Genomic DNA, 25,650 nt, shown 5'->3' on the forward strand with positions numbered 1-25,650 from the left:
CAACAGAAACCAAGGCTATTGAGTCTATCTTCTGTATACCTTGTCACAACACAACTGATTGGCTCAAACACAGTTTTCCCCAATTGTTTACACACTAAAATTGGAACTTGAAATGCAATCACCGAAACCTGAAACTCATGTACCAAATCCCTAAACCAAGTCTGCAAAATTGCAAGCACTATTCCTGCTTTACACTCAGTTTTCAATTCTATATCACACTTTTTGCAAAACACTACACACAGTTCTCTGTATTAGGCACAACATTCAAAATTAAAATCTCTGCCAAGCTCTATACACCAATTGGCAACTCCCACTCCTCACAGGTGTAAACACTAGTTGCTGAATTGTTCACTTAGAAATCAGAGCTTTAGTGCTATAAAAGGCCACAGATGAGCTCTCCTGTTTTGGAGGAAAATGGAAGTCAATGGTGAATCAAGAGCTAGAGGTGAATGAGTGAGAGTCAGAGGAGCAAGAGGAGGATGAGGAAGGACAGTTGTCTCGGATGAGATCAGGGCCACATTGGTTGACCATGTGTTCAACCATGGATTGAGTGTGAGGGAGGCTGGGTAGAGAGTTAAACCGTGTAGCGGCCCAACCTGTATATTTGAGTAGGTATACATTACTGTAACAGTCTTTTACAACCGGCTACAGTATAACACTGAAAATGCAAAAGGCATAAACCTACTGATGGGATATTCATAGTAGTGTTTTGTGTTGAGCACATCAGTGTGTTGTTGGTTGGTAGACAGCTCTATTCATATGATGCATGTGTGTGTTATTTTGATGCAAAAAAAAAACATTTTGGAAAGAGAACAGATTTGACTGCAGTGTTTGCTTTTGCTAGAGATTTGTAGAGTTTTGCATTTTGTGGTTTTGTGTTTAGAGTTTTGGGAAAATGGGCCAAAGATTCAGCAAACGTGTGTAAACAATTGTGGAAGTGTAAGAAGGAAAGACATTTTACTTTTAACAAGGCACACCTGTTAATTGAAATGCATTCCAGGTGACTTCCTCATGAAGCTGGTTAAAATAATGCAAAGAGTGTGCAAAGCTGTCATTAAGGCAAAGGGTGGCTACTTTGAAGAATTTCAAATCTAAAATATATTTTTATTTGTTTAAGATTTTTTTGGTTACTACATGATTCCATATGTTATTTCATAGTTTAATGTCTTCACTATTATTCTACAACGTAGAAAATAGTACAAAAATAAAGTAAGAAAAAATTACCAACCGTGGTGGGGCCCATTGATCATCAGTTATCATATTAAAAAAGTCCTACACCCTATGGCAAAATGTGTAGAATTGCAGGAAATTAACTGAAAAACGGCACATTTTTCTCCCCGCCACATGGCAAAATAAATATAATTTTTTGTGGCCCCCACCCCCACCAAAGTTGCCCATCCCTGATGTACATATGCATTTGCTTTAATAACGTTTCTAATTAATTGGAGAATCCCATTGAAAAAGTTGTATAGCCTGCTGAATTGTCTCTGTAAGTGTTCAGGAGAATACAATTCCAGATGTGAGTTGAAGCGAGGGGCTTAAGTACTCTGAACCCTGCCAGTGTAGAACAGATCCTCTTATAACACCTGTCTCTCAAAATGTTTAAATCAGGTTTAACACCCCTGTTGAAAGTTATCTGGGTCTGGACACCACCCTCTGAAACTAGATCCTGGACTTCCTGACCAGCAGACCACAGGCTGTGAGGATTGGCAACAACACCTCCTCCACACTGACTCATAACACATGGGCCCCCAGGTCCTCAGTCCTATGCTGTATGCCCTGTTCACCCACGGCCACGTGGCTTTGCACGACACCAACTCCATCAAGTTTGCTGACGACACCACGGTTGTAGGCCTGATAACCAACAACGATGAGTCCATATCAATGAGACTGCAGTAGAGAATCACGAGTTCTACATGTTTAGGGATGCACATCACTGAGGACTTGTCGTGGACCAACCACCACTCTTGTCAAGAGGGCGCAACAGCGTCTCTACTCCCTAAGGTGGCTGAAGACATTTGGCATGACGCCCTGGGTCCTCTCCCACCCATCCAGGACATCTACTCAAAAAGGGACGCGAGGAAGGCATGCAGCATCATCAAGGACCCCATACAGACCCCATACAATCCTTTAAAGCATCCTTCCATCCTTCCGCATTTTAGATTATTGTTTTTTCCCTCTCTTTCACTTATCACTCTTTTTTCTTGTTTTTCCTTCACCCATGATTATTTATTATTAAGCTCTATGTTCATGCCTGCCTGCTTCCATGGCTTTTGCACTTTGTGTGGGAGTTGGATGGCATATCTGTCGCGTTCTGACCTTAGTTCCTTTTTTATGTCTTTATTTTGGTTGGTCAGGGCGTGAGTTGGGGTGGGCATTCTATGTTGTTTTTCTATGTTTTGTTCTGTTGTTATATTTCTATGTGTTTGGCCTAGTATGGTTCTCAATCAGAGGCAGGTGTCAGTCGTTGTCTCTGATTGGGAGCCATATTTAGGTAGCCTGTTTTCTATTCTGTTTTGTGGGTGGTTGTATCCTGGGTAAGTGTTCACCATACGGGACTGTTTGTTTGGTGTGTTGATTTTCTTAAATATGTCATTATGGACACTTACCGCGCTGCACGTTGGTCTGATTCTTGCTGCTCCTCTGAAGAGGAATTTTGTTACAATATCTTAGGAAAATAGTTTCCATTGCCTTAGCAGCTTGGTAGTCAGATGAAGTTGGTCTCTCAGGAGACCTAGTACTTGCATATCTTTGGATGGGTTGGTTTGTTTTTTTAAAATTTTATGGCCCATTGTGTGTTCTGGTCATAAATGAACTATGCCACTCCTACCAGTGCTGTTGTAAGTTTGGAGACTAACCCTCTTACTGTATTTAGGGCACAGAAACATCACTAAACATTGAAGTACCTCTAAGAGCACACCAAAAAACCTCCTGTTGATCTGAAATATGTTTCAGGAACCAGGGAGGCTGGGCTTCTCTATGCCCGGTCTGCAGCAGCTCTCTCCCATGCCTTATCTCAGGGCTGCTCCACTGGAGGTGCTGTGCTCGTGTGGTGTGAACCCAAGCAGTAACTCTAAACCTGGCCTCCGCTGGAGCTGTCCTAACAACCTGCACTACGGCCTCCACATGGGAGCAATGTTCACTGACACACCCATGAAAGCCAAGAGGTCACGACCCCAGGCCAGCACACTAATGCACCACCACAACAGTGAATTGGGCAGAAAGGTAACACTGGCATATTTATTTTAATGTTGTGATTTATGGTACCCTACATCTAGCAATTTACAAAATGTTTCAGTATGTTTTATTACTTGGTATTTACAAAAATTGAAGTCAAGTGTGGAAGGGAGCTACATCATGGTCACCCTAAGATTTACATGTTCAAGTTTTTAAATGGAACAGGTGAGGAACAAGGGACATTGATAACCTTTGACTGATTGTGTTTCAGGCTTTGCGTGAGGCTCTGGCAGGTGGAATGGTGTGTCTGGCTCCTGCTCAATCAGGAGAGGTCTGCAGATGCTGGTTGCCAAAGCTCTAAAGACTAAGTACATGTCTGCCACTAAGGTGATCCTGCGGTCCGTGGGGGTTAGGACACAGCTAGTGCCTCGAGAAATTGGCATTCGGCCAATCGGAGACAGCGAGCTGGTGTATCTACAGAGCACACCGGACTTCTGCACAGAGGATGCCAAGATGAGCTCACTGGGTTAGTGTCCAGTCAGTAGTAACCTTCAGGGCCAAACATTAGCTTGGTGTGTAATATGTTACATGACAAAAATTGGGCATTTGTACATGGCTGTCTACAACCTTAAATGCATTAAGCCAGGTGTCAGTTGTAAATATTTTAGCTGCTTGTTTCTTTTTCTCCATAGACGATGCAACGAGACGTTGAGTGGCAGTGACGGCTGTGATCTCATGTGCTGTGGTCGAGGCCACAGTCCTTACAGAGTGGCTGGTGGAGAAATGCCACTGCAGCTTTCACTGGTGCTGCTACGTGAGCTGGAGAACATGTCACAGGACAGTGGAGAGACACGTTTTGCATGGGAACTAACCAACTCTTCAACTTAACCCAGGCTTCTCCAGGATTGAAATCAAAGAACTGTACCAACAATATTTTTACTTTCAGCTCTTGCCTAATATAAATTCTGACGAACATAATTCATTACATTTCAGAATATTTCTATCACTGGGTATTCTATGAATATTGCCAGGGATGTGTGTTTATAAAGAATTATTCATATACTGCTGTTATACCATCAAGATCATTTATTATAATGCATCTATGATGTCTTGATTATCTTTGTGGAAATGGAAATCCCTCAGGAATCCTAAAGGGTGTATATTATTTGACCTATGTTTTTTTATGTGAAACAGTTGAAACAGGAATTTAAGAGGGTTTCAGGGATCTGCACTTCTCTTATGTAGGACGATGAAGTGTTTAATACAGAAGGTCTCATTTTATACTCCTTTTTGTAACCTGAGCAGTATTTGGTGGCTGTTTGTGACTGGGAACTTCTGTAGCAAGTACACAGCATAGTATTTGCTAGGACTTAGCTGCTACAAAAACAAACTTAATATACTATTTGAAAAACTTGTCTGTACAATTTAAATATCACACAGTATGTTTAAATAAAAGTGTATTTCGCAACATTTCTTTTTTTTTAAATCCAAATATCTACATGGGGCGGTGAGTCGGGTGCAGGTGAAACGTTGTAATAACACAACACTAACATAAGCCAGTACGCTGAGACACGAACCATACCAACAGATGAGTGAACCTGGGAGAGTGACACATAAAGGGGAGAGAATGATGATGGTAATGGAGTCCAGGTATGAATGATAATGATTCACAGGTGTGCGTAATAAATCCCAGGACCGGTGGTCAGTATTCTGACGTCGTATGCCAGAGGGGAGGAGCAGACGTGACAATGGGACTGTTCTTTAGTCAGTCTATTAACATCAGTTTTATTTAGAGTCAGTGAAAAGGAATAAGGCATTTTTACTCTAATAGCTGCTGGCTTCTATTACAGTCTTGGAGCTCCCCTCTGTACTCCTTTGCAACCAGAGGACTTCTCTGACACAGGCCGTAAATTATTTTCATGGACACCACCACTACACAAGTGATCCCTTCCATGAACAAAAGATGGTTCTATGTGGAGCATCTGTCGGACATATTCCACACCAGATCAGAGCTACACAACATATGCCTACTCACTGTTGGCTAAACAATTTTGTAGTTAAGTCAAGTGTCATCTCTTTCCCATTGATCATAATCTCCTGTTGTACAAAAAAAAAAAATGCATGAATTTTCCAGAGGCTCAGAGTTTGTCTTATATTTCCAGGTAGCTCCTTTCTTATGTCCTTCACTTTTAAATTTTCCCGCCCCCTGTTTTCTTTTTTGTATTGATACATTTTTAAATGTTTTATTCTGTTAGTAGATTTTGAAAAGCTGTGTAAATCATTCTCCAAATGAATCATGCAAATTAGCATTTTATCATTAGACGTAGAAAGTATTTTTGAAATGCTACTTGAATTATTACTGTAAAATATTATTGTAATATTACACATTCTTGCCAGTTACATATCTAGCCCTCCTTATTAGTCTTCCTCACTGCTAATAGAATTAGTAGCATAGCATAGCTAAACAAATACCTAGCTGGACTAGCTGCATTGGTCATTTTGCACTAACTGTTTTGACTCATCACATAAGCTGCTGCTATTATTTATCTATCCTGTTGTCTACTCACTTTACCCCTACATACAGTGCCTTCGGAAAGTATTCAGACCCATTGACTTTTTCCACATTTTGTTACGTAACTGCCTTGTTCTAAAATGGATTACATAAAACAAATCCTCAGCAATCTACACACAACAGATTGCTATAATTACTAAGCAAAAACTGGTTTTTAGACATTTTTACAAAATGTGTTAAAACTGAAATACCTTATTGACATAAGTATTCAGATCCTTTGCTATGAGACTCAAAATTGAGGTCAGATGCATCCTGTTTCCATTGATCATCCTTGAGATGTTTCTAAAACTTGATTGGAGTCTACCTGTGGTAAATTTAATTGATTGGACATGATTTGGAAAGGCACACACCTGTCAATATAAGGTCCCACAGTTAACAGTGCATGTCAGAGCAAAAAAACAAGCCATGAGGTTGAAGGAATTGCCCTTAGAGCACCTTGACAGGATTGTGTCGAGGCACAGATCTGGGGAAGGGTACCGAAACATTTATGCAGCATTGAAGGTCCCCAAGAACACAGCCTCTATCATTCTTAAATGGAAGAATTTTGGAACCACCAAGACTCTTCCTAGAGCTGGCCACCTGGCCAAACTGATCAGTCGGGGGAGATGGGCCTTGGTCAGGTAGGTGACGAAGAACTCAATGTTCACTCTGACAGAGCTCTACAGTTCCTCTGTGGAGATGGGAGAACCTTCCAGATGGACAACTATCTTTGCAGCACCACAAATCAGGCCTTTATGGTAGAGTGGCCAGATGGAAGCCACTCCTCAGTAAAAGGCACATGGCAGCTCGCTTGGAGTTTGCCAAAAAGCACCTAAAGACTCTCAGACCATGAGAAACAACATTCTCTGGTCTAATGAAACCAAGATTGAACTCTTTGGCCTGAATGCCAAGCGTTACGTATGGAGGAAACCTGCCACCATCCCTACAGTGACACATGGTGGTGGCAGCATCATGCTGTGGGGGATGTTTTTCAGCGGCAGGAACTGGGAGACTAGTCAGGATTGAGGCAAAGATTAACAGAGCAAAGTACAGAGAGATCCTTGATGAAAACTTGCTCTAGAGCACTGAGAACATCAGACTCGGGCGACGGTTCACCTTCCAACAGGACAACGACCATATGCACACAGCTAAGACGATGCAGGAGTGACTTCGGGAAAAGTCTCAATGTCCTTGAGTGGCCCAGCCAGAGCCCAGACTTGAACCCAAATCAAACATCTCTGGAGAGACCTGAAAATAGCTGTGCAGCAACGCTCCCCATCCAACCTAACAGAGCTTGAGAGGATCTGCAGAGAAGAATGGGAGAAAATCCCCAACTACAGGTGTGCCGAGCTTGTAGCATCATATCCAAGAAGACTCGATGCTGTAATCGCTGCCAAAGGTGCTTCAACAAAGTACTGAGTAAAGGGTCTGAATACTTATGTAAATCTAATATTTGCGTTTATTTTCAAATAAATTCACTAACATTTCTAAAAAAACAGTTTTTGCTTTGTCATTATGGGGTATTGTGTGTAGATTGATGAGGGGGGAAAACTGTTTAATACATATTAGAATAAGGCTACACACTTCAGCACTCAGCGGTCCCATTTTTAGACCTTGTGTGGCCTACCACTTCACAGATTATCCATTGTAGCTCCTAGTCGTTTCCATTTCACAATATCAGCACTTACAGTTGACCGGGGCAGCTCTTGCAGGGCAGAAATTTGACAAATTAACTTGTTGGAAAGGTAGCATCCTATGACTGTGCCACGTTGCTAGTCACTGACTTCTTCAGTATGAGCCATTCTACTGCCAATCTTTGGAGATTGCATGGCTGTGTTCTTCGTTTTATACACCTGTCAGCAACGGGTGTGGCTGAACTAGCCAAATCCACAAAGTTGAAGGGGTGTCCACATACTTTTGGTGTAGTGTAACTGCCTCACTTACCTCGTACCCCTGCACATCAACTCGGTACTGGTAGCCTGTGTATATAGCCACAATATTGTTACTCATTGTGTATTTATTCCTTGTTTTTTTAATTTGTTTTTTATTTTTCTCTCTGCATTGTTGGGAAGGGACCGTAAGTAAGTATTTCACTGTTAGTCTACACCTGTTTACAAAGCATGTGACAACATTTGATTTGATTAGACTTATTAACCCATGCAGCTGCTGCTTGCTTGCCTCCAAACTGACTCTCCAATGCAGGATGACATAACACCCTAGCAGGATGAGTTAGTCTTTTTTTGACGGCCTCAGCAATGATGGGTGCTGACGTCATCAAAGTTTGAGTGCTTCTTACAGTCCACCCTGTTTTCCTCTGATTGTGGCTGGCTGCTTTGGGGAACTTATACTTTATTTTTCTGTAATTCTCTTTTTATTAGAATGTTATTTTCTTTTAACAGGGGTTTCATAGACAACCAAAGTGTACCAAAAGACTAAGTACAATAAAAGGATACAGCAAAACATTATACAATCAGGCAGTCATAAAATAGAGAGAAAAAATATATAAACATATTTATAACATGGGGCATTTATGGGAGGACTACATAGGACCACAATGGAGACCAAATGTTCCTAAATGTATCAGACTTCTGGTGTAAATCGAAGGTAAGTTTCTCTAGGGATAGAATAGCAGAAGCTTGAGAAAGCCACATTCTCGCAGATGGTACTTCAGGTGTGGACCAAATCAAATTTCATTGGTCACATACACATGGTTAGCAGATGTTATTGCGAGTGTAGCGAAATGCTTGTGCTTCTAGTCCCGACAGCGCAGCAATATCTAACATGTAATCTAACAATTCCACAACAACTACCTAATACACACAAATCTAAATAAAAGGAATGGAATAAGAATATATACATATAAATATATGGATGAGCAATGACTGAGAGGCATAGGCAAGATGCAATAGATGGTATAAAATACAGCATATACATATGAGATGAGTAATGCAAGATATGTAAACATTATTAAAGTGCCATTATTAAAGTGACTCGTGATCCATTTATTAATGTGGCCAATGATTTCAAGTCTGTATGTAGGTAGCAGCTTCTCTGTGTTAGTGATGGCTGCTTAACAGTCTGATGGCCTTGAGATAGAAACTGTTTTTCAGTCTCTCGGTCCCAGATTTGATGCACCTGTACTGACTTTGCCTTCTGGATGGTAGCGGGGTGAACAGTCAGTGGCTCGGGTGGTTGTTGTCCTTGGTGATTTTTTTGACCTTCCCGTGACGTCGGCTGTTCTGGAGGGCAGGTAGTTTTCCCCCGGTGATACGTTGTGCAGACCGCACCACCCTATGCCTAGCATAATAACAATATGCATTGTTTTGGCTAAGTTAACAAGGGTATTGAACAGACATTCAGGGTCAAACACAACGTGACAATAAAAGTAGGGCAAATATAAATTCTGAGCAGACCAGTACTATAGTTGCAGATTTGGCAGAGACCCCTCCTAAATCCTTAGGCTTCATTAGACTGGTAAATTTGGTTCTAGATTTCTTATTGTTCCAGATATATTTAGATATATTGGCATTCATTTTCTGGAAAAAAGGACTGAGATAGACGGCAGGGGATATATTGGAATAGATCATTTAGCCGAGGAAGGATATTCATCTTGGTAGAGCAGTTAATCAGGTCCTGTTTAATCTTTGTGAGCAAAGACATATCATTTGAAGTGCTCAGGTCTTTAAGATTTGGAGTAACATATGTTCCCAAGTATTTTAAGCTTGTTTCGGTCCATTGGAATGGAGATATCGTTTCTAAGTTGATTGTAGAGGGGACATTCAAAGATAAAGCCATGGATACAGCAACATTAATGTTGTACTCTGACAGGTTACCATATTCAGATATGATGTCCATTACTGCAGTGACAGAGGTCTCTGGTTTAGACATGTATAAAGCACATCATCAGCAAATAATGAAATTCTATGCTCTTCATCACCCATGGAGATGCCCCTGATATTATTACTAGACCTTATTACCTCATCCAGTCGATGTATGACTAATGAGAACAGAGCAGGAGATAAAGGACAGCCTCGACGACATCCCCTACCGATAGGAAATCTTTCTGATAATTTACCATTTGTGTTAACTGCCGCTGATGGGTCAGAATTAAGTCATTTTACTAAATTAATAAAACGGTCACCCAGATTCACTTTTTCTAATAGAGCAAAAAATAATTTCCACTCAACTCTATTGAAGGCCTTTTCGGCATCGAGAGAGACAATGAGTGCATGGTCTTTAATTCTGCCAAGGTGGTTTATGATATTCAAAGCACGTCTCACATTGTCCTTTCCAAATCAATCTTGTACATTGTGAAGTATAAAGAGATTTATTGAAGTCGCAAAACTTATTATTGATAAGCAATGGAAAAGAGGTAGAGATATCTGCCATCCTTATAGACTTAATCAATCTTTCATTCTGTTCTTTTAATAAGCCTAGGCGTAGCGCTAGCGGGACAACTTCCGGTGAAACTGGAGGGCGCGCAATTCAAATAAATTATCATAAAAATGATGAATATTAAACATTTAGGTACAAATAAGTGTCTTATCGGGTGAAAGCTTACATTCTTGTTAATCTAACTGCACTGTCTGATTTACAGTAGCTATTACAGCGAAAGCATGCCATGCGATTGTTTGAGGACGACACCCCACATTTAAATATTTTTGACATGCTTTGTATGCTCTAATATTGAGTTTGGCCTTAGCACAAGCTAGTGAATTCCAGTTCACCTGGGTTGGCTGTTGTCTATGAAAACGGACTAGATGCTTTACTTCAGCCTCCAATTTTTCCCTATTTTCCATTCTAAGCTTCTTGATCAGAGAGGCTTGGAAAATGATATAACCATTTATGGTTGCTTTTATCAGCATCCCAGATGGTTGCAGCTCAGACAGGATTGTTGAGCCAGTAATGTGATCATTTATATTTTATCACAGAGCAGAATCCTTCATTGTTAAGCAGAGAATATATCTCATTTGGGGGATTGTTTTGCCCATTTCAATATCTATATACACTGGGGCATGGTCAGAAATTACTATAGAACCAATAGCACATGACTGGACAACATGCATGTAAGTGGGCATAAAAAAATTGTCCAATCTAAAATAGAGTAGAAGGTATAGTCTCTGACATTAGGATTTAGCTCTCTCCATACATCTACTAAACCAGATTAATCACAAACGCTTCTGAGAGCTTTTGAGGCTCTACGATTCGAGACTGGAGCAGTTAATGATTTATTCAATTTATCCAATGTCAATAGTGTGCAAAGCTGTCATCGAGGCAAAGAGTGGCTACTTTGAAGAATCTCAAATATAAAATATATTTGGATTTATTTAACACCTTTTTGGTTTTACTATATGATTCCATATGTGTTATTTCATAGTTTTGATGTCTTCACTATTATTCTACAATGTAGAAAATAGTACAAATTAAGAAAAACCCTGGAATGAGTAGGTGTGCCCAAACCTTTGACTGGTACTCTTATTGGGTGCATGGACTGCTCAAATAAAAGTTACTCACGTTCCCATCCATCAACTGGCCATGTGTGCACCCTAATAACATAACTAGCAGCCTTCACGAATCTGGGTTCTGTGCCGCTGTCGCTTACTAGGTGTAGTAAAATGTGTGGCTAGCCCCCTGGGAAGTAATGTAATCCTGAATTTAGCCAGGTGTATCAGGCCAAATCTGACTCCTGCCTTGTGAAGGTGGGCTTTTACATCTTTACATGCAGCTCTGGGAAGTCTGGGAAGATTTGGATCCGCTTGTCATTGTAGTTCAACTGTCCTCTTTCGTGGGATGTCCAAATCATTTTCTCTTTGGTCTGGAAGTAATGTAAGTGGAGCAGAATTACTCTGGAAGGGCGACCGGGCTGTGGTTTTGCTGCTAGAGTGCGATGAGCCCTGTTGATGACAGGGCCTGTCAAACGTTTCTCTGCCGATGACGTCTTGCAGGAAAGAGGCCATGAACTCGGTAGGATTGTGCCCTTCCGTCCCTTCTGGGATTCTGACCACACATATATTCTGTCTCCGGGAACGGTTTTACTGTTAATCTAGACTACTGTTAACCATTAGCTTCACATTCTCAGAGGTAAAATTGGTGTTTTTGGCCTCGTTTTTGGTAAGCCGCTTATCGATGTTGATCAATGATGTTTCCAAATGTATTTTTTGGGCTTGTGTCGTGATAGTTTTTTGTAGTGTTGCCATAGTTGACTGGACTTCTGTCATTATTTCAGGTCGTAGACTTGACACAGAGGAACAAAGTTCGTTCATGAAATCAGAGCGTAGTGTAGCCATTTCTGCGTGGATGGTGACTAGCATCTCCATAACGTTAGCATCCACCATCTTGTTGCTACTCTTGTTTATCGTTTCGTCTTGTTTTCCAGGTTCCAGACATATCCAACAATGCCACCCAAATGTTGCTAGAGCCAGTAGGTGTGCAGAGGGTGTTCAACTACACAAACTTGGATGCAGCGCATCAGTAATATTAACAAGAATGAAGCAAAGCACTGGCCTTTTTCAAACACAATTTCCATACAGCTTTGGTATTGTTTTATGTATTGTTGAGCTGCCTTATTTAATCTGCTTTATGTATTTATGTGTTATGTGTATTTCATAACAATGTTTGTCTGTCACCAGCTGGCTGGTAATGGGTGGATTAGGTGGTTTATTATCGCTAAGCGCAAGACACAACTGAGTGAACCAACCAGTGACATGCTTACCAGGGTGTTGGACAGTGTCTGATTTGGTCCACCATAAGCATTTTTAGTTAAGGTTAGGGATAGGGTTTGGGTTGTAACCCTTTCCCTAATTCTAGCTTCATGCCCACATCCCGGTTCAACCCTAACCTTAGCTTCAACCACAACTCTAACCCTAGCTTTATGTATGTATGTACAGTATGTATGTGTTTAATAAGGATGATGTCAACTGCTGTCTTCTGTGTGGTAGTGGTATACTGAGACAACTTGCTAGAACATGTTCTAGAAAGTTGCAAAGAGGTGCGGATCAGGCAGGCGAATTGGCTTTTGCTTTTCAACCTTTTCATCCAAAACCAACCAACACAGACACGTGGGCATGCGCACGCACACACACACACTAAGATCTGCAATGCCAGCTGATGTAATTACCTTCAGGCCCTTGTTGATTGCTGGACAACTTTCTACTCTATGACCATTGATCTGCATGGTGCCAGTCAGCCATAGATGAGGTTGATATTCCATTTGAAGTTCAGTTGTATGTTTCCCGCTTCCTGAAGTTTCTGGTATGCTCTCCACTCGCTCTTCTCAGTGTTAGTTTTTTTTCAATCACTCTGGCTCATTTTTCAGATGTAAGTAATATATTTCCAAAATTAAGTACAAAACTTTAAACTGATAACACTTTTATGGCCCCTATCTTATGTTCAGAACCTTTGATTGTGCATTCATTGGAGTTTCACACATATTCCACCCCGGACTCATTCATCCAAAATCCGAGTGTTCTGTTAAATACCATGAGCAATCTTTGTTTATTCACGAATACATAGGATAATGAAAGGCTCACCATTTAGTCATTTGAACCACGTAGCTTTTTTTTCAATTGCTAACAAGCATCAGTCAAGACTGAAGTCACTTTTTCAAAACTCTTCAGTTTGCATTACCAACATGCATCTTGGCCCAACAGTTAATCTCACCTCAAACCACTTCATACGTCTCAAAATAAACTTGTTCGACCATAACACTGGCAACAACTCCCAATCAGAAAGCATACATTGTCACTCATAACACACTGAACTAAAAATCCCAAACAAGGAGCCTTACATAAATTATGAACTTCTCTTTGAGGTTTGAATGATTTTTCACATAAATCATTATAGAATAAGAACACCTCACTTTATTGACTGTACTAAAGTATATGTAACAAGAATTCATCAGAAATGCAGCAATTTGCTTCAATAGCCTTTCTATATCTTTTGTGGTCAACCATGGGGTGTTGGGTTGAGTATGCAGAGATTAACACAGAGACAGGGAGGTTTTAGTCCGTAAACAACTTTACTAGGACATAAAATAAACATAACAAAGAAAATCACGTAAGTTTGGCTCAGTCCTTCTTCTCAGCTTTTGCTCTGTGTCGGTCCTACTCCGCGGTGTGCCACAGTGGTCCTTTTATTTGGTGTCCACGGCTGGTTGGCACTTTCCCCTAATTACCTCCACTTGGCGCTATCCGTGTTGGGATGCCCAGCTCATGTACTCCCAGCAGAGGGAGACAACGTCGCATCACGTACCTCCCATCTATTACCATCCTCCTGAGTAGACCTCCTCAAAGTGTGGTCACTTTGCATATAGTAATGTACTTGTGAAAAATACAATTTTGAAACAAAAAACGAATTCCTGAAATTCCAGGGCTGCAATAATTACAACAACAAAAAACAACTACATGTATAGTATAATCAATAAAAATGTACAGTAATGTGAGGGTTCTAGTTCTCCCTCTCTCCTGCATTTGACCACAAGTTCTCATCAACATCACATCATGTGTCTTCTCTGGCGATGCATCTTGGAAAGTATCTCCTGGAATGTCTAATCCAAACCTGGCAGTCTTCAGGAGAAGTATCTCCACACCCTGGCAGTCTTCAGGAGAAGTGTCTCCACACCCTGGCAGTCTTCAGGAGAAGTGTCTCCACACCCTGGCAGTCTTCAGGAGAAGTGTCTCCACACCCTGGCAGTCTTCAGGAGAAGTGTCTCCACACCCTAGCAGTCTTCAGGAGAAGTGTCTCCACACCCTGGCAGTCTTCAGGAGAAGTGTCTCCACACCCTGGCAGTCTTCAGGAGAAGTGTCTCCACACCCTGGCAGTCTTCAGGAGAAGTGTCTCCACACCCTGGCAGTCTTCAGGAGAAGTATCTCCACACCCTGGCAGTCTTCAGGAGAAGTGTCTCCACACCCTGGCAGTCTTCAGGAGAAGTGTCTCCACACCCTGGCAGTCTTCAGGAGAAGTATCTCCACACCCTGGCAGTCTTCAGGAGAAGTATCTCCACACCCTGTGTTCATGGCATCCAGTAAGGACATCTGGTCATGTGGATGGTGGTCATAAACCTTCCACCTCCATGCAGAGAAAAAATCCTCTATGGGGTTTAGGAAGGGGGAGTATGGAGGCAGGAATAGTACTGACATCCTGGGATGTGCAGCAAACCAGTCTGGGACTGCAGCAGAGTGGTGGAATGCCACATTATCGCATACAACAACGAAGGTAGGGGAGTTTCTGGCCCCTCTCTCCTCCGCTGGCACAAGTTGATTATGCAGGTCATCCAGAAAATAAATTTGCCTCTGTATTGTAGGGGGAAATGAGTGGTTTGTGTAACAGCAAACCATCATTGAACAGTAGAGTACACATTGTGATGTTAGCTCCTCTCTGGCCTGGGACATCCACGGTTGCTCTCTGTCCAATCACATTTCTTCCCCTGCGGTGTGTTTTTGCCACGTTGAATCCAGCATCATCCACAAAGATGAATGTATGTGCAGTTTGCCTGCCTTCCATCTCCATTACTCTCTAAAATACAGTAAATCCACAGTTTTACAGTACTTTACATTATGCATAGCTGTGTATGTACCCTGTTTGGTTATTGAACAGACATCTTACCTGGACATATTGATACTGGAGTTCTTTCACACGTACACCGTTTCTCTCAAAGGGTACAACTGCTTCCTCCTTATTTTATGTTTCTCTGGGACTCTGGCCATTGTCATTGTGCTGACTGTATTCACATTCCCAAAAGTGGTATTGTCTGCCAGCACTCTGTTTCGAATTTCCCACAGTTGTATTGCATTGTTGACAATTACCATGTCAAAAATGCCAATTTCCTCTGCATCTTATAATATTCTGCCTCTCCCTCCTGTGGGAGGCAACCTTTGGCAACCTACTGAAAAACGCAAGACAAGACAAGCAATATATTTCAAAATGTCAGTACATACTGTATTGTACTCTAATATGTAGTTAAATTATCATTGAAGGATGCACATCTCACTTGTTGTTTTGCTGCAGACGCTGCAGATTTGGTTGCACCCTTAAACCAGCCTCTCTCAAAGAGAGACCATGGTTTACAACATGGTCAATAATTGTGGCCCTTATCTCATCAGAGACCGCCGCTCTTGGTCTTCCTCTCCTTCGTCCTCCACGCATTCTCCCTCTCCCTGCCACTCTTCTTTCCCCACCAACCTGTCTTCCTTGATCCATGTTTCCAAACTAAATCATTTTGAAGCCGTCCTCTTTTGTCTGTTTGGTAACAAGAATAAAAACAGGACACTTGGTAGGCTTTCAGATGAAATTGCAGTCAGCTGGGTTTGGAATGATTAAATATTCTGCTGAGATTTTCTATATGTTTCAATCTGGTTACTGCATAAATGCACAACATTTGCCATCATTCCGCTTTGAATGTGTTTTTAACAGTTTTGGAAGCAGTGTATTAGCATTTGAAAACGTGCTGCAAATATATAGTTTTGCAGGTGGTGGAGTATGAATGAGAAAAGAGTTAATGGATTTCGGAGAATGTGGTCATTGAATGCATTTTGTGTGGAAGCAATGAAAAATGATTCACAGTTTGGTCCATATACACTTATGTGTCTCCAATAGCAAAAAATAGAGGATACACATTTCAAAACGATTCTTTTTGAAGTGCTGCATAGAAAGAATAGTAGATGGTAAATATAATTTTCCATACAGTATTTGACTATAACTTGGAAAGCACTTTTTTTGCATCTAATGGCAGGTTGTGTGCATGTCAGTCTTACAGTTTCATTGTCCTTATACAGTACATACGTAGGACAAATCAGCAGAAATAGGGGTATTGTAAAGCAGTTGGCTACTGTAAAAACATAGCATGGTGTTGTATGCCATTTCTGCCCTATGCAGCATTGTACAAGTCACACCTTTTCTATGTGACTTGTACAGTATCACGTCTCCCTACTTGAAATTCATCAGCTTACAGTGTATCAAGGTAATTCTGATAGTGAGTGGAATATATTGTTATATATAACCAAGTTATTTCAGCGGTGCATTGTACACTACACTATAGTTCCAAATGGCAGCACATAGAGTGACTCTTTCCAATTTGGAATGATGCTGTAGTATTTACCACCACATCCACATAAGGTTTGGTATTACCTTCCAACATAAATTGATGTCAAATTGATACATTTATGAGGTAAACATATGCCGTACAAAAGTACAGTTTTCAGCGGTTATCAAACTGTATATGTTAACTAGGCACTACATCATTTTGGTTATGTACAGTTGAAGTCGGAAGTTTACATACACTTAGGTTTGAGTCATTAAAACTCGTTTTTCAACCACTCCACAAATTTCTTGTTAACAAACTATAGTTTTGGCAAGTCGGTTAGGACATCTACTTTGTGCATGACACAAGTAATTTTTCCAACAATTGTTTACAGACAGATTATTTCACTTATAATTCACTGTATCACAATTCCAGTGGGTCACTAAATTGATTGTGCCTTTAAACAGCTTGGAAAATTCCAGAAGATGATGTCATGGCTTTAGAAGCTTCTGATAGGCTAATTGACATCATTTGAGTAAATTAGAGGTGTACCTGTGGATGTATTTCAAGGCCTACCTTCAAACTCATTGCCTTTTTGCTTGACTTGGGAAAATCAAAATAAATCAGCCAAAACTTGTAGACCTCCACAAGTCTGGTTCATCCTTGGGAGCAATTTCCAAACACTTGAAGGTACCACGTTCATCTGTACAAACAATAGTACGCAAGCATAAACACATTGGAACCACGCAGCCATCATACCGCTCAGGAAGGAGACGTGTTCTGTCTCCTAGAGATGAACGTACTTTGGTGAGAAAAGTGCAAATCAATCCCAGATCAACATCAAAGGACCTTGTGAAGAGGCTGGAGGAAACAGATGGAAACATAACCTGAAAGGCCACTCAGCAAGGAAGAAGCCACTGCTCCAAAACCTCCATAAAAAAGCCAGACTTCAGTTTGCAACTGCACATGGACAAAGATTGTACTTTTTGGAGAAATGTCTTCTGGTCTGAGGAAATAGAACTGTTTGGCCACAATGACCATTGTTATGTTTGGAGGAGAAAGGGGGAGGCTTGCAAGCCGAAGAACACCATCCCAACCATGAAGCACGGGGGTGGCAGCATCCTGTTGTGGGGGTGCTTTGCTGCAGATGGGACTGGTGCACTTCACAAAATAGATGACATCATGAGGGAGGAAAATTATGTGGATATATTGAAGCAACATCTCAAGACATCAGTTAGGAAGTTAAAGCTTTGTCGCAAATGGGTCTTAGAAATGGACAATGACCCCAAGCACACTTCCAAAAGTGTGGCAAAATAGCTTAAGGACAACAAAGTCAAGGTATTGGAGTGGCCATCACAAAGCCCTGACCTCAACCCTATAGAAAATGTGTGGGCAGAACTGAAAAAGTGTGTGAGAGCAAGGAGGCCTACATATCTGATTTAGTTACACCAGTTCTGTCAGGAGGAATGGGCCAAAATGCACCCAACTTATTGTGGGAAGCTTGTGGAAGGCGACCCGAAACATTTGACCCAAGTTAAACAATTTAAAGGCAATGCTACCAATACTAATTGAGTGTATGTAAACCTCTGACCCACTGGGAATGTGATGAAAGAAATAAAAGCTGAAATAAATTATTCTCTCTACTATTATTCTGACATTTCACATTCTTAATTCCTAACTGACCTAAGACAGGGAATGTTCACTAGGATTAAATGTCAGGAATAGTGAAAAACTGGGTTTAAATGTATTTGGCTAAGGTGTATGTAAACTTCCAACTTCAACTGTAGTTATCCATTTTGAGCAGTTTGAATAAGTTACAGTTAATTGTATTGTTAGCAAATGACAAGGCAAAGAAAAGTGAATATTGCATTTTGAAAAGCAGATACATATATTGAACATGTATCCATATTGAAAGAGTGATTTGGTGAAGTGAACAAGTTACTTTCTTTGTTTTAATCAGTCAACTGAAAATGCACTTAGAGTTTTGAAACATCTCAATGATCTGTTTTGAGCTTAGAAAGGGGAATGTATTCAACTGAAATGTGTCTTCCGCATTTAACCCAAACCCTCTGAATCAGAGCGGTGCGGGGAGGCTGCTTTAACACATCCATGGCAGCTGGGGAACAGTGGGTTAACTGCCTTGCACAGCAGATTCATGACAGATTTGTACCTTGTGAGCTCAGGGATTTGATCCAGCAACCTTTCAGTTACTGGCCCAACACTCTAACCACTAGGCTACCTGCCGCCCCATGTACCACATACTTGTGAAAATTGCACTAAAGGGATAGAAAACACTTGTTCAACCAATAAAAATACATTTTAGATGAAACTCATAAACCCATGTAGAGTCGCTTGCTCTAGTTCCTGCTATTAAATGCTTGAGTTTGAATGAAAGGAAGCCATTGTTTAATGATCAATAAATCTTTTTTTAGGACATCCTGGAAAGTTCAAATTGCAGAGCGTTATGTGTTTCTTATTATAATTTATCATATTGATTTAGAAACAAGGTTCAAAACAACACCTGCTTGACAACTACCACTGCTACACAGACAAAGATATGTTTATCTTAAACTTGTCGATTGAACCCCTGTCATAATAGAAGAACAAATTATATTTGAGTGCAAATAAATATCTTGCAACGACCAAATAAAACACCTTAATTTTGGTGAGATGTAAAGACAAGCGATATAAACATATATATTTTTAAACGTACAGTGTTTGTGCTTCTTTTGAAATAATCATACCAATATACATGACATGTTAATGATGTATTCTACAGCTGTTTGTCTAATAAAAATACATTTTGGAATAGTTTTTTATTTGTTAGTTCACTTTGAACAACTTCATGATACTACTAAAAACTATTGTGTTTATCCACATTTTTATTGTTTAGCCGTAAAATCCAGAACATTAAAACAACAACAATTACAGGGTGAATGGCTCAAAGGCATCAGTTCTTTACAATGAACAAACAAAGATATCCAATGTTTTAAAAGCATATGTTTGAGAAGCAACTGAAAGTCAATACGGTGACAAACTGTATCTGTGGTAGCAAACACCCTACACCCTCAACAGATGCACATGATGGCTGAAGGGCTGGGGACCACTGCACTGACTGACAGGCAGATTCAGGGCTTCAGTGAGGGCTTAGTGGATTAATGATTCATGCTATGATAAATAACATCAAAGGCAATTCATTCTTTATCACCATTTTTAAGAAGGAATAAGACATGTAGTTTGAAGACAGTTTTATGTTTTTCTTGTTCAATGCCCTTCTAAAATAAAGGAATTTATAGCGTGTTTATGAAGACCTACATTCTTATCATTGTTATGTGAACAGATAGTCTCAGATTATGATAATGTGGCAGCTACATCTTGAGTGTCTATTGAACCTCATTTGCTATTATGTTGGAAAAATTCAGATACATTTGTGAATTTAGAGAAATAGTCTCTCTCTGAACAATATTTTCTTTAAATATACGCACTGATCCACTGAATAGTTATATTAAAACATACAAGCAACTAATAATACATGAAAATGTATGCCTGCTTGATATACAATACTTTACAAAAGGTTTGAATAGCTGGCATACGTTCGTTCGTTCAATGTAGTGAAGAGTCAAGACACACCTGTGTGGCCATGAAAGTGACTTGTTAAGACAAATACAGCAAAGATTTGACATCACAATGTTTTCTTTGCAAATATCTTTGGAAAATGCCAAAAAACAACCCCGTTCTGATTCATCAAACAAAAATATGATGGATTTAAAATACACATTCTGTTTTATTTACTTCAGCAGAACCATAAATTGAGAGAAATATGCCCCTGGTGGTTATATTGAAGTGAACGTGATGAGAGCAATAATGCATAAAATGTGTTGCAGCAGGCTATGCTTCCAGACAACAAACAAATAACAACCCAGGACACTTCACCTAGTGACTATCTTAGAAAGGAACCGGCAGCATTAATGTCTTCACTCATGCTGCCAAACATACCCTCGTAAAACTGACTATCCTACCGATCCTTGACTTCGGCGCTGTCATTTACAAAATATCCTCCAACACTCTACTCAGCAAATTGGATGCAGTTTATCACAGTGCCATCCGTTTTGTCACCAAAGCCCCATATACTACCCACCACTGCTCTCGTTGGCTGGCCCTCGCTTCATATTCGTCGCCAAACCCACTGGCCCTTGGTCATCTATAAGTCTTTGCTAGGTAAAGCCCCGCCTTATCTCAGCTCACTGATCACCATAGCAGCACCCACCCGTAGCACGCGCTCCAGAAGGTATATTTCACTGGTCACCACCAAAACCAATTCCCCCTTTGGCTGCCTTTCCTTCCAGTTCTCTGCTGCCAATGACTGGAACGAATTGCAAAAATCACTGAAGCTGGAGACTCATATCTCCCTACACTAACTAAGCATCAGCTGTCAGAGCAGCTCACAGATCATTGCAGCTGTACATAGCACATCTGTAAATATCCCATCCAACTACCTCATCCCCATATTGTTTTTTTGTTTGTTGCTCCTTTGCACCCCAGTATCTTGACTTGCAAACTCATCTTATGCACACCTACCACTCCAGTGTTAATTACTAAATTGTAATTACTTTGCCACTACGGCCTATTTATTGCCTTACCTCCCTAATCTTACCTAATTAGCGCACACTGTATATTGAATTTTTCTATTGTGTTATTGACTGTACATTTGTTTATTCCATGTGTAACTCTGTGTTGTTGTTTGTGTCGCACTGCTTTGCTTTATCTTGGCCAGGTCGCAGTTGTAAATGAGAACTTGTTCTCAACTGGCCTACCTGGTTAAATAAAGGTGAAATATATATATATATTTTAAATAACCTTTGACCTGTGAGATTTTTCTGTTAGTCACAGCCTCAGTCATTATGTACAAGGCTTATCTGGAGCAGCCAAAGAGCAGTACTTGTGTCTGACCCAGCCAGAATATGACCACACCTCAGTGAATCACCAGTACATTCCCCTCCCTCAGCCCAAAGTGGGTCTTGTGCTTTTCAAATAGCTGTGTAAGGGAGCGTACGTACATGGTGTGGTAATGGTTCACTTCTTCTTGGCTGGGTGAACTGATCTTGGCCATCTCCATGGGTTTTCCAACTGAAAGACAAAATCATTTTCTAACCAGATGACAGTCTCAGTGTTACTCACCCTAAAATAGATCAAAATGCACTTGAATTCTATACTGAACAAAAATATAAATGCAGCATGCAACAACTTCAAAGATTTTACTGAGTTACAGTTCATAAGGAAATCAGTCAACTGAAATAAATTCATTATGCCATAATCAATGTATTTCACATGACTGGGCAGGAGTTTTTGCCCACAAAATGGCTTTATTACAGACATGAATACCCATACCCCCCCCCCCCCCCCCCGGATGTGGAGGTCCTGGGCTGGTGTGGTTACACGTGGTCTGTGGTTGTGAGACCAGTCAGATGTACTGCCAAATTCTCTTAAAGAATGTTGAAGGCAGCTTATAGTAAAGAACTGAACATTCAACTGAGCTCCCTCAAAACTTGAGATATCTGTGGCATTGTGTTGTGTGACAAAACTGCACATTTTAGAGTGGTATTTTATTGTTCCCAGCACCTGTGTAATGATCATGCTGTTTAATCAGCTTCTTGATATGCCACACCTTTCAGGTGGATGGATTATCTTGGCAAAGGAGAAATGCTCACTAACAGGGATGTAAATAAATGTGTGCACAGAATTTGAGAGAAATAAGCTTTCTGTGTGAATGGAAAATTTCTGGGATCTTTTATTTCAGCTCATGAAACATGGGACCAACACTTTACATATTGCATTATATTTTTGTTCAGTATAGAGGCCATTCTCCACATACATAACTTAGTGGCACTTTGTTTTAGGGGAACAGAAATGACTGAGAAATGACATGGTCAAATGGTAATTACATAGCAATAACTTTACAGAACACCCCTTGTATTTCTAGGGAATATGGTAAGCTTACCAACTGAGTTGATGGGTTTGGCCCCAGGTGTCAGGGGAGAAGAGGCCCCAGCCCTGAAACACACAGGGGGCAAAGCCCAGGATCCTCTGTAGCCCCCTCTGGATCAGCCTCCACCAAGATCCCTCATTCAGAATCAGCTGCTTAAACACATCATTCTCCCCAAACAAGTACTCAGGCACCAGGTCAGCCCTGGTAGACAATAACACAATAAGACACAACACAACATAGTCAGTCTCACCTCCAGATGATCAGTGTGACAGTCTGTTTTTAAAGTGTATCTGCTTGAATCAATGTAGCTTTCTGGTGTGGATCGTTTGTGTATACCATGGGGACTTACCCTTGTTGCAGAGCCAGTTTCACAAAGCTCTTGCGGTTCTTTAGGGTGAGACAATGAACTCCTGGAGTACAGTCCAGAGATTCAGCTGCCCCTCCAACAGTAAGAACGACTGCATTCCCTGTCCCATTACATGACAGAATGAACTCCAGTGTGGCGCGATTCACAGGACAAATCCCTGAATAATAACAAATCACTCTTTTTAGGAGCAACATTTACGGAACTACTCAATCATGTCTATAAATGAAACCTTTACTGTCCTTGAAGGGAAATTAATCTACAATGTATGTTCACGTTATAAACAATCACTCATTGTTTTAGTATGGGTTGAAACTAACCAGAGACCAGTATCCTCACCTGCAGACATCAGGTACTCTCTGGCTAATGGCATGTGGCAGTTTCCAGCCAGGGTAGCCACAAATGGTGTTATTCCAGGGAACTTGGCTGAAAAACCATTGGCTTCTGTTGCAAAGTTACAAAGTGCTCCAAAACAAAAGATTCCATGTGGGTGGGAGCCTAGGATATAGTTTAGATTGGGCAACAAGTTGTGGGTCTTGATAAGCTGGAGTCAGAAGATTGTTAAATATGAGATTCGACATTGAAATTATACTAATTATTAAATATTGGCCACAGTTAATTTCCCTATAGGAATGTGACAAAGCAGTGTGCAGTTACTATCACTCACTCGGATAGGGAAGTAGTCTCGGTAGTAGGTCCAAACTGTCCAGTTCCTCACCCACGAGAACCTGCGGCCAGCTAGGAGTCAACACATCATATCATCAACAAAAAGCTACAGTAAGTCTGAAAAACAACCAGTACTCCAGCTGTATTCTCTATAATGTAGCATTTAGCTTGCCTTGTTTGTGTGTGTTGCAATCATAGACGAGCCAGGTGGTGTATGAGGCCCACCAGTAGTCAGTCCAGAGGAGGTACAGCATCACCACAGAGCATATAGGGCCTGGTCCAACACAGAGAGGGGCAAGAGGATGAAACACAGATTAACTTTGAATTGTCAAACATCCTATTGTTTTTTTAAATCTGAGAAAATAAAAAAATCTATACAAAAAAGCACACAAGTTTGAGAATCATAATTGACTATTTGTGTTGTGTCATAGCCAGTTAGAGGTTGTTCAACCCATTAACACTGTGGTGCAGTGTTTATGCCCTCTAGTACGCAACAGTTTTCCAAGAAGCACAATAAAAGGCTGGCCATTTATATACTGTTCATAAATTAAAAACAAAAATCCAGTGCTTCAGCCATTTGACAGTGAAGTATATGGAGCTCAGCAGATAATCTCACCTAATGATGAGGAAGGAGACAATGAACTGCATGACAGAGAAGACCTGGACCTGGTTCTCCAGCCTGGGACACCAGGCCCAGTGCATAGAGAGCAGGGACTGCAGGGATGACAGGAGGACGGATCCAGTGCCTGGAACACATCACATTAGGATTGCTAAACTTAAATGTCAACACTTTGCTACTTAAAATGCAATCAGATTATATTTACGGGAACTTGAAAGTACACAAAATATGTAACAATACTCAACACAGTTTGTGAAAGAAATAAACCAAACTTAATTAAGAGTGAAGATACTGGAATGGATTTATTGCACCCTGTAAAAATGATCTTACCTCGCAAGACACAGGTGTATGCTGCAAGAATTGTCTTCTTAACTACAAAATTGAACATAGAAAGCCAGAAATGTTAGCTGTCAAAGGGCAATAAAACGAGTTCTCTCTATTACAACCCATGACATCAGTGCTCTCTCACACTTGGTTGAACAAGTTTATACCCCTCAAAGGAGGGGCGACAGTGTGAAGGGTGCTGTGACTGTCACAGAGCACATTGTGTACTCTCTTTGTATTATTGCAGGGGACAACTGAACATTGTCCTTGAATATTATCTGTTTCATTATGTCAAAATGTTGCCTCTCTTTAGTCATATAACATGCCATTTATAAGCTACATAAGCAAGCAGTCTGGTCTCATAGACTAGGCGTCAAATAGCATAAAAAATAAGATATGTTATGTTTGGTATGGTTACACAAGACAGATGGTTACTTAAGGCAATAACGAAAGTAGGGTGGTTGGTCAGGGTGGATGGGTGGTTGTATAATGTGAACATCTAGCAACTCAAAGGTTGCGAGTTTGAATCTCATCATGGACAACTTTAGCATTTTAGCTAATTAGTGACTTTTGATGTAGTTAGTACTTTTTAGCTACTTCGCAACTACTTAGCATGTTAGCTAACCCTAACCTTAATCCATTTAGCTAACCCATCACCTAACCCTAACCTTAACCCTTTTAGCTAACCTTTCCTCTTTCTCTAACCCTAACCTTAACCCTTTAACCTAACTCATAAATGTAACCCTAACCTTAACCCTAACCCCAAGCCTAGCTAATGTTAGCCACCTAGCTAGAATTTGTAATATATTGCACTTTTGCAAATTCGCAACATACTGTACGTTTTGCAAATTTGTAACATATCATACTAAATGGAGTGTCTCGGATTTACATACAGAATAATATGAAATGCTCTGAGACCAGGTTGAAGCAAGGGATGAATTGTGTG

General features: G+C 40.6%; 1 protein-coding gene and 1 pseudogene across 2 annotated transcripts; one reads left to right on the forward strand and one right to left on the reverse strand.

Moving 5' to 3' along the window:
- The first annotated feature begins 2,597 nt into the window (after window positions 1–2,597).
- Window positions 2,598–4,647, forward strand: LOC110507138 (annotated as a pseudogene). The gene is made up of 4 exons (XR_005039943.1): window positions 2,598–2,619; window positions 2,956–3,225; window positions 3,449–3,703; window positions 3,870–4,647. The product of XR_005039943.1 is annotated as a protein Wnt-11-like (transcript).
- A 16,533-nt stretch (window positions 4,648–21,180) lies between these two features.
- On the reverse strand, window positions 21,181–25,366 carry LOC110507812 (diacylglycerol O-acyltransferase 2). The gene is given in 9 exon segments (XM_036965609.1): window positions 21,181–21,872; window positions 22,744–22,763; window positions 22,765–22,932; window positions 23,081–23,255; window positions 23,435–23,639; window positions 23,763–23,833; window positions 23,934–24,037; window positions 24,381–24,507; window positions 24,711–25,366. Coding segments are annotated over 9 exon segments (1,083 nt in total). The 5' UTR covers window positions 24,769–25,366; the 3' UTR covers window positions 21,181–21,717.
- Between the last annotated feature and the right edge of the window lie 284 nt (window positions 25,367–25,650).

The sequence above is a fragment of the Oncorhynchus mykiss genome, chromosome 27, assembly GCF_013265735.2.
Source record: "Oncorhynchus mykiss isolate Arlee chromosome 27, USDA_OmykA_1.1, whole genome shotgun sequence".
Classification (NCBI taxonomy): Eukaryota; Metazoa; Chordata; class Actinopteri; order Salmoniformes; family Salmonidae; genus Oncorhynchus; species Oncorhynchus mykiss.